Below are 10,358 nucleotides of genomic sequence, written 5' to 3' on the forward strand. Positions count from 1 at the left end.
ACATTTGACTCATGTACCAAAAAAAGGAATTAACTCTTCCAACAAACACAGCTAAGCACACGAATCCAAAATTGGATTATCTCAGTATAAGACAGTTAGTTAAACTTAGTATTACTCTTGCTGTGAATCCATCATCAAGTGGACTAGAAAAAAAACCCAATTCATCCCCAAAAAGGGGAGTAGTTTTGAATTTTACTCTAGTTAACGGTGTTGTCAGCGCCCTGCGGGGTGGGCGGGGAGTATGGACACCCAACATTTTGAATGCGATACCATACATGTACCTACTGGGAGGCTGAGACAGCTACCAGTATTTTATTTTCCTTTTATTAATGTTTTTGGAACTTTTGGTATCATGAGATGGTACCTGCATCCCTTTCAACTTGCATAGATAGTCCAGCCCATACATGCCATCACAAGATGGTCTGCTGTGTCTTCCAGCACAAGTCTCAGGAGTGTGTTGGAGATACCAAGAGACAGGTTTTAACACAAGGAGAGCTGCAGGACTACTGTCTGCTCTTTTGATCGATGAGAAACAGAAGAAGCACCACTAGAGCCCCACAGAATGACCTCCAGATGGCCACCCATAAGCATATTTATCACATTATCTGTCAGAAACTGACTTCATGAGAAGGGCCCAACATCCTTTATTGGAAGGGGTAATCACAGCTCAGTGCAGCTCAGTTGTCATTAGTTGTCATAGTCTGGCTGTGCTGGACTCTGAGCGCATGTCCCAGTAAAGGATGTCGGGTCCTCATGCTGTGCTCATGGCATTCTGATGTTATGGGGGTCAGAAACACACACGGGTAGCCCGTTGGACATCTTGTCGTAGGGCTCTGGCAGCGCTCCTCCCTTTCCTCCTCACATAGTATTGGACCGTGAAAGTGCTTATTATTGATTGTGTGATAACTCTGCTGCAGTCTGACACATCCACGTCGGCGCTGCGGCATCGACTACAAACATTACACCAGATCCATTTAACCTGCAGCGTTTAACTGTCATACAGCATTTTGGAGAATAGGAGCACGCATACCATTCAGTTTTGGATGATTTCTACAGACACTGAGGCTAACATGGTGGCAGGTTTAACCACGAGGTTAAAATTTAGACAGCATAAAAAAGGTCCATAGGTTCAACTCTACATGAGTTCCTGCAAAGACTTAAAAGAACTGCACCGCTCAAAGGTATCCGACAGCTCCTGATATCTACTTTAAAAATCAGTACATGAGCTGATGTGGTGAATCAGTCGATGCACCTTAAATATCTGTGACAGCTTTGGCTGTCAGCATGCCGTCCTCTAAAGCTCAAAAAGATGAATTAACCGGAGTATGTGAAATGCATAAATTCTGTTTCCTTACATGGAGGGAAAGTAAGGAAGCGCCGCACTCTGCACTTCCTCAGTCCTCTCCTAGTTTCATAGTTGTCTTGAGGACTAAGGTGCTTTGTAATTAACCGTAATATTATCTTTCTTTTTAACTGCCGTAGAGTGGAATCCTCCCAGTTTCTTAGCTCAGTTTCCAGTACGCAGTACGCTACCTTTTCTGGCATCTTCAGAGTCTGCTGTGATCTTTTATGTATTACTCTTGTATCTGAAGACATTTCTGATGCAGGCATCACTGTCAGGACAGACATGCTCACAGTGGAGGCAGCTGAATATTTTGTGTCATTTCTCACTTTTCGGGCCTTCCAGGTTCTCCCTTCATCAACGCAATTATCCATAAGGGCTTTGATGAGCGTCATGCATACATCGGAGGCATGTTTGGCGCTGGCATCTATTTTGCCGAGAACTCCTCCAAGAGCAATCAGTACGTGTATGGGATCGGCGGAGGAACAGGTTGTCCAACCCACAAAGACCGCTCCTGCTACATATGTCACAGGTGGGTGCTCACATCGGCCTGAGCAGCTTTAGCGAGATCTTTTTCGTTTCTTAAAATATTCTTGAAATAAAAATTGCCTTACCGAAAGATCAAATAAACTGATTTTATCGATTCCATGGTGTGCGTCTGTGTGTTTGTTTGCAGACAGATGCTGTTCTGTCGGGTGACACTCGGTAAATCATTCCTTCAGTTTAGTGCAATGAAAATGGCCCACGCCCCTCCTGGTCACCACTCCGTAATAGGACGACCCAGTGTCAATGGTCTGGCGTATGCAGAGTATGTCATCTACAGAGGGGAGCAGGTTGGTACACACAGAAAAACATTTTTGCCTTCTAAATTTCAAGGTACTTGGAAGTTTGAGTTACTAAGTCCAACTTTTGAAATTTGGACATAATAACTCATGCAAAAAATGTATGTATTTATTCATGTTTTTTCAGCGGCGGAAACAAGCTTTTAGTGAGTAGTGGCAAGTCTTTGCAGACATTTGGCATCTTCCATGCAAACTGTTTGCACAGTTGTGACCAAAGTAATCGTAAGGACCTTGTCAATGCAGCACCACAGCCAATTTCACCCAGTAATGGCAAGCAACCCGAACTACTCACTCACCAGCCTTTCAGGCACATTATTACTGTCATTCCCAATGGGAACACTGACCAGTCTCTAGCATGGATGTCACAATACCAGGAATTTACTAATTGGTACCAGTAGAATTACATGATTCTTGATACCAAACCTATAAGGGCAGCAGCACCAGTTGCCATCTTCTTATTCTGCATATAGCCACTTGTAGCCGTATGCTGCCCCCTACAGTTGTACCTCAGTACATACACTGCCTGGTACCCATGGTACCAAGTAAGAACTGTCATGTTTTCAGAATTGTGGTATGAAATGGTGACCATGTGACTGGGGCTTTAGCAACCAATCATAAGCACTCAGAGAATTATAATTTTTTTCCTAGCGAATGGAGGTTGCCAGGCAGTCGCCAGCTGGTCTCTAGGCCCGTGTGACTGGGTGTTTAAATCCTCAAAAGGACCAACACTGTAAATTCCAAAAATCCTCAGCATACACACATTTGAAATACTTACCCAGCCTTTAAAAGATCATACTTAATTTACTTTGTCTTTCTTGTAGTAACCCACGTTTTTTTCCCTTGCACTGAAATCATAACAGTTTGTTTGACTTTCATGTATTCTTTGTCCTCAGGCTTACCCAGAGTACTTGATCACCTACCAGATTGTGAAGCCAGAGAGTCTGGCCACGCCTGCTGCCACTGCTGAGCAAAAGTCCTAAAGCACAGCTGGGTGCCAAGTTAGCCAGACTGTAGTGGACAAATCTCTAAGAGGACCAGAACTGAACAGTAAGGAGTTTCAAACCTCAGACCTTCAAAGTCTCTGGAGCTGGGGGTGGGTGACACGAAGCATCGGCTGGCCAGGAGTCAGATGACCCTCAAACGTGGAAATAAGGAGGAAGAAGAGACGGTGTCTTTCAGTTTTTTGGGGTTGTAATACAGGTTCAGTCCAAAAGGAGCAGACAGTAATAATTAATCATTTGAGGAGAAAATGGAAACAGTTTCATCAGTATTAATGGAAGCTGTTTTTGCAGGCCCTGTGGCTTTGATCTCAAAGTGAAAGCAATTACCACAAAAAAAAAAAAAAAAATCTAAAACAAACAAAAAGCTGTTTTGTTTTTTGGCACCTTTGCACTGCTCCTGTATTCTAGCCCCAGGCTTTAATGTGTTTTTTATATTATGTCCTCTTTTTGCTTTGCGCACACACCCACAACATCAAAACAATGCTCCAACGCCACCTCCAGATGCATCGAGAGAACGGAAATTCAGCACATTTCTGTGTTGTCGCATTTTTACCGGAGGCCGATATAAAGGAGAAGCCACAGGAGGAGAATATGGAATGAGATGAAACGCAGAGAAGCAAGAGAATCGTTGATATCAAAAAGCAAATAAAGCTGCTGACGGGACCTGCTGCAGACTTTCCACTACAGTCCACACCGGGACCAACCACCACCTTACACCCGCAAGTCAGTCAGACCAAACCTGCTCGTTTCAGATCCGCAACATATCAAGCTCATACACTGAAAACCACATGCAGGCTCATCAAAATATAAAATTGGGATCTTAGCTCTCCGGGAAGTTAAGTTATAAGAAGCATGACAGGCTGAGACACCTGTGACAAGCCAGCTAACCTAAACATACCTCTTATTTTTCTCAAATATGCCACCAAGAATCTCGTTTCAAGAACTGATTGCTGCCTTTGTAGTATCACAGGAAATTTGCAGTCGTTATAGGAACTGCATCCAGAACTGCCATGTTGTTTCAGCCCAGTTCTGATTAAAAACCAGTCTTAGAGCCATGAGGATCACAGACGATTAAGGCTATCATACGCATAAACTACTCACCTGCCAGTTTATTAGGCGCATCTAGCCAGTAAAAGTGCTCAAATGAAATCCTGCTTTCCGTTACACCCACATTGTTTTATACCTTTAAGTGGTACTGTCATTTTTCTGGGAGCACCTGCTAACCTGCAAACTCAGTGTGTTGCAAACAGATTTGTGTATAAGCTTCATTTCCAGTTCATTTGGGTTAAACTTCACTCAGCATTCAATAACAAGACAGATAAAGGATGAATTTGTGTCTGCAGATGGCACGCTTGCTTTCTGCTGCTGTCCAGTTTTGTTATTTCAGTCACTGGAAAAGTTGAATGTATGCAGTAGAAGAGATGTGGCGTCCTTTAAAGTCTCACTTTAAGCAAGCCTGATGGTTTGGGTAATTTTTGTTTTGTTTTGTTTTTTTGGGGGGGGGTTCAGCTAATCACACAATACTACTGTCACTGAAGTATCTTAATGTCACTGACACGTTCCCACATGTGGTCATTTCAGTTCCTTTCCATTCCAACTTTTACTGTTGATGCCCTCTAGTGGTGAAACAGACAAATTGCCAGCTTGCAGTACTGTGTTGAAGGCTATCAGAGAGGCATTTATTTTTGATTTTGTTTAAAAGTACCGTTCCCCCCCCCCCAAATTTCAGGCAGTTCTTTGTTTGTTTGAAAGACTTCATGCTCCTCTGTTTACACTCCTCAAATGTGAAAGTGTCACTGTACTGTAAACTGTTTTCATACTTCAACCCTGAACTTTTTCTAGTCTACACTAGAGTGTCTGCTGCAGTTGGATTGGATATTAAGCGTGTATTTAACTTGCCGGCATGATGTCAGATTGCATCAACGTGTGACTGGGGGCAGGGCTTTTTGGGGGGCAGGGTGGAGGAGTTAGAGCCGGTGATCTTCCTGCCTCCTGCATACTCCACCCCAGGCAGCTGGCTGGCCTTAATCACATCACACAGAGCAGTTCCAGTAGTGAGGACACAACCGAACCTGATTGTGCTGATATTTTCTGGCATTCCTGTGTAGAAACAACTTAATGAGGCGTCAGCAGCTGGAGCCTGCAAAAAGAGTCTTTTTATATGATGATGAGGCTGATGGATACGTTTCATGTCAAGATGAAGTATGACGCTCATGACTAAACACCAACATGTTACCATTTCTCTCAGAAAGTACTATAAGCTCAAGGTTTTCATTTTTTGTTTTGTTTTTTTGTTGTTGTTGTTTTTTAACTGCAATGACTACGTGTTTTTCTGTTAACGGGTCTTTATTTATAACCTTTAAATTCCCTATAGATCATGGGGAGGGACCACACATGAATGTAGCTGTATGCTTTTATTCACCTCTGGTCATGTCAGGTGAAACGCAGCAGGGCTGATGGTCTTTGAAATCGAATGCCTTTAATGAGACAGTTGGAGTGAAAGCACCGGGACGGTGATTCTGACCATTATGGAGTTCACCTCAATCAGGAGAGATGGTTCATGTCTCCTGACCTCTGTTAGTGGTAAATTTGAGGGTAAAACAAATGAATGTTAAAGTGGTCCTATTGTGCTTAATGCTGTTACAGTGCTGGATGGGCAAAGTTTCGAATAATGGAGGTCAACATATATGCAAGTAGGAGCGCACAGCTTTGGTTATGAACAGAGAAGCTCCACCCACTGGCTGTATAAACCTTCTGTTAGTGAGGGGCTGCCAATCAGAAGAAAGGTTGCTTGGCTTGTTTTAGATGATGGATGAACTCAAGTGCTACACCTAGGCTCAATATAAGATCAATAAAATTACTTTGAACTGTCAATCACATGAGGTAACACTATTAAAGTCCAAGAATATAATAAAAATAAGCACAATAGGGCCACTTTTATTTCAGATTTTTCTTTTTTTTGACTTGCAAGCCTGAATTAACTCTGTTGAACTAAACACACTGTAGCTGACCCTCAGAATAACAAATGAAACCTTTTTTGGGTGTCCTCTTTCAAGTTGTGACTTATTGACTAATTCATAGTGTAGGTAGGTTATCACAGTAGAAGAAATTATTTGTGTAACTGCGAATTGGGAAAATGAAAATGAAATGACTAAAATGGGGAAAATTGAATGAGGAGATTGAAGAAAAGATGAAATGAGGAAAACATTTCAAAAAACCTGAAATTAAACTGAAGTGAAAAGATGTTTTCAGTGGAGAATTGAGGTTGCTTCGCTGGAACAAAATGAAAGGCCCTCGTGTAAAGCCTGTTTTTTGTACTTCCACCAGAAGCTCAATTAAAGTTTGAGTGAGTGTCTGTAGTACACAGTTTTTAGATAAAACGGCAGCATCGCTGTCGGCTGCCTTGGTACTGACCTCATTAAGGCCGGCAGATGTTAATTTATGATCAGAGGTCTGTGGGCATTGCTTGAAATTGGAATGTAAATAAACTAAATCCAGATGCACCTTTTAGCGGGTCTTTCATGATTAAATTTTAGTTTATTTTTCCCTCCTTTTTTTATGTCATAACCTTTTGAATTTTAATTTTAGCTGGTCTCTGTTCAGTGACCAACCTTGCTGTAAATAGATTGGAGGGGGGAGCGTCTCTTCAGTCAGTCAGGTGTTGTCTAGCTGTCTGAGCTGCCTTCTACCAGAAGCCACTGGTTTCATTATCATTTCATTCTGTTACATTTGACCTCCTGTTGTACAGATGGTTGTACAGATGTGCTGCTGACCAGCTAACATGTGGAACAGAGAAACTCCTTCATGACTATACAGAAGAAAAATCCTTAATAAAAGAATTTAAAGTGTCCTTTTGTTTTTATTTCATTGTGATCTTGAGTTCAGTTAGATACTAAACTGCATGGTAACACAAATATCTAATTAGTCAATCACATGGCACCAACTTAGTGCATTTAGGTATGTAGACATGGTCAAGACGACCTGCTGAAGTTCAAACTTGGCAACAAAGCGACTTTGTTGTTGTTGCTAGATTGACTGGTCTAAGTGCTGATTTTTCTCTAAATTTAACATGAACAATGCATGCAAATGAACGTCAGTATGAAAATCTATCTATCTATCTATCTATCTATCTATCTATCTATCTATCTATCTATCTATCTATCTATCTATCTATCACATAATGGTTTAATATCAGAGACACAAATATACAGCAAAAAAGAAACGCAAATAACAAATCAGACAAAAAAACTCAAGTATGTGTTATTCCAGAATGGAAGGGTGGTTAAATAAGGATGGCAAAAAAAAGTTATGTTGACTGGTGATTCTATGGATTTATTGTTTCTCATGCTAATGAACAAGTGTAGAAAATCAGTGTAGAAACATTCTAGCTGCATTGTCCATAAGGAAAGCTTAATTTGCCTAAAATTCTGTAGCTTTTTACTGTGACATTTAAATGTTATGGAGTCCAAAGTGAGCCCAAGATATTGGCGGAACACAGAGTGTGTCAACTCAGCCTAAGAAGAGAAAACTGAGGCTGTATTCACACAGGTTCATTAAAATGAGCTCATTGTCTCAAACTGGTTTCTTGAAAAAAGACCGGACGTAAACTGGGAGTGGAGCTAACAAATCTGCAGCAACTTCATGATCCTATCATATCTTTATGGACCAAAATCTCTGAATGTTTCCAAAACAAAGAATGAAGGTAGGCGTGAAGGAACAAAAAAAAAAAAAAAAAACCCCAAAAAACAGGCCTGACCTGCCATTAATAAAGTGTCGAGTGCTGACACACCAGAACTGAGCACGATCTCTAAATCTCAAATGTTTCGAAGTTAAATCAACTTTGTATCATTTCTAAATCACCAAGAAAAGAAGAAGAAAACAAGAATACTGATAAAAATACAGGCTTCAAAGTGGTAATTAGCTAAATGACTCATCACATCCACATTCATCATATTTACCCCCCCAAAAAAACCAAACCAACAACAACATTACCCAGAAAACTACTTGAGTTAAGGTCCTTCAAATTTGGGGAGTAAATACTTGGTACTATGGCTCTTTGAACATGGACTCTCAGGAGTGTAGCTCAAGCTAAAATTAAATAATGAAACCCCCGAAACATTTGGATGTCTGATCTCTGCAGAAACCACAATTTTGCAACTTCTCCTACACAAAGCACATACATTTCAAAGGTTTGTACTGTGAAAAGAGAGAACACCATCACATATTCTGGATGCAATACTGTCAGAAACTTTCTTTAAAAAAAAAAAAAAAAAAAGTTCTTTTGGATTTGCTAGCTGGAGTAACTTTTTTTTTTCCTTTTCAACCTTCAATGTCTGTAAAACTGTTCACCTGATCTGGACTCTTTGAACCTTGCAGTGGTAAATGTATCGTTTCAGACGAGATTTTGTGCAAATTAATATTTAATTTCTTTTTTTATTATTATTTTATCAGTGCGTGGCATTTATGGCTTTATGGCATTTTATTTGATGGGTCAAGCTTTAAAGGGTGAAAGAAAAAAAAAGTACCTTCCTTGTATACAAGAAGATGTAAATGAAACATCAGACCCCTTCTTTCAAAATTGTGATTTCTGCAGGCCTCCAAATATTTTAGGCAACTGAAGCATCCATCATTCTATGTTCAGCTGTGCCACAATCCTGAGGGTACCAGATATTCACCTCTAAACATTTTGAAGGACCTAGGACAATTCATTTTTTTTATTTAAAAAGATGTTAGAAAAATGTTTAAAAACAGCCCTACCTTCATTTCTTGAGACATATTTAAGAAAATAAATTACAGTAATGAAAGAAGTGTATCTTTTCCCCCCTCCCGTTTTGTCACTTAAATCTGAGTCAGGGGGAAAGTGATGATCTGACATGGAGGGATCCTAAAGGCATGGCATCACAAATTCCTCATTTTGAACCTATGGGCTGTATCTGTCTGCAGGATGACTCCACATAAAAGAACGAAGTAGCCATCCTACTGCTTCAGACAGTACACTACTTGCATAATCAAGCTCAGAAAGACGGACACAGATTTGGCACGGCGGTTACGAGTGGCGCTCAGTCAGTGTGAAGGAGATTGCTCAGCGTCTGCCTCCATGGACAGAGTCCAAACAATAGACCTTTCTTGCTCTTCAGCACAAAAACTGCAAATTAATACAAAAAGAAGCCTGGTGACTATCTGAAGCACAACCTTTTGGCAAATGGAGTCCAGCATTTTTGACGTGATCCTCCCCAAGACTGCCACAGTTAATGTTTAGGCCCAATGCTGAATCGCAGAGGTGAGAATCACAGGATGTGAGCAGCTATTGTGCAAAATGAGAGAAAGAGAGGACTTTGAATGCCAGAGGACAAAAGAGATATTCCAAAAGGATAATGATCCAAAACATGCTGCCAAAATCACTATGACATCACCAAATATTCGCGTAACATCTATCATCATAAATAAATAAAGGTCAAAGTCAAAAGTATCGAAAAAGTAAATGATTTTTATCATACATAGATCAGCTCAAAGGTGATAACATCTAGAAAGTGCAATAAAACTCAGCCACAAACTATCACGCCTTTAAATGACAACAAAGTTGAATCAACATTATTGATCACCTGACATTTTATTGCAGGGCTCTTTCATTGGTAATAATTCAGAATCAGAATACTTTACAAATCCCAGAGGAATTTATGCACATTTCAATTTCAAAGTGCATACTGTATACCTCCCTAAAGCCCCAGCTGGATTATTTGTTTCACACTTATGTGCCACTGCACCATTTTACAGCCCGCTTTAATGAACGTAACACTAAATCAGAGTCCCAAACACAGACTGTATATAAAAGGTGGATGTGGGCACTGCGGTTTCTCGTGTAAAGTCATGCACACATTGCTTTGGAGTTGTCCACCATACTAGATGTGATACAACCATTGGTTGCCAGGGGAAAACTACATATTCCCTGATTGGTTGGCAGTGGTTCCTGGAGGTTGTAAAGTCAAGTTCAAGGTAAACGTTATTATCCCCAAGAGGCAATTTGTAGTACAGCCAGCTGCAAACATGCACACACTACCTAAAGTCAAACAGACACAAACATGCAAAAAGCAACAACACAGCATTCTCATTCAAAACACCAATAGCAGCAGTGACAAAAAGAATAAGTACTAGATCAGTGGCAATACATTTTTT

The 10,358-nt window shown here is 40.6% G+C and overlaps 1 protein-coding gene across 3 annotated transcripts in view; it reads left to right on the forward strand.

Moving 5' to 3' along the window:
- LOC102299711 (poly [ADP-ribose] polymerase tankyrase-1) overlaps positions 1 to 7,035 on the forward strand; it is a 108,228-nt gene extending 101,193 nt beyond the window's left edge. For all 3 annotated transcript variants that reach the window (XM_005931861.3, XM_005931863.3, XM_005931864.3), the window contains 3 exons: positions 1,688 to 1,874; positions 2,019 to 2,175; positions 3,078 to 7,035. In XM_005931861.3, coding sequence (XP_005931923.1) covers positions 1,688 to 1,874; positions 2,019 to 2,175; positions 3,078 to 3,164 — 431 coding nt within the window. In that variant the 3' untranslated portion in view covers positions 3,165 to 7,035. The remainder of the gene's footprint in view (positions 1 to 1,687; positions 1,875 to 2,018; positions 2,176 to 3,077) is intronic.
- Positions 7,036 to 10,358: the final 3,323 nt, after the last annotated feature.

Source organism: Haplochromis burtoni, unplaced genomic scaffold (genome assembly GCF_018398535.1).
Source record: "Haplochromis burtoni strain Fernald_Lab_line unplaced genomic scaffold, NCSU_Asbu1 Contig_151, whole genome shotgun sequence".
In the NCBI taxonomy this organism is placed as follows: Eukaryota; Metazoa; Chordata; class Actinopteri; order Cichliformes; family Cichlidae; genus Haplochromis; species Haplochromis burtoni.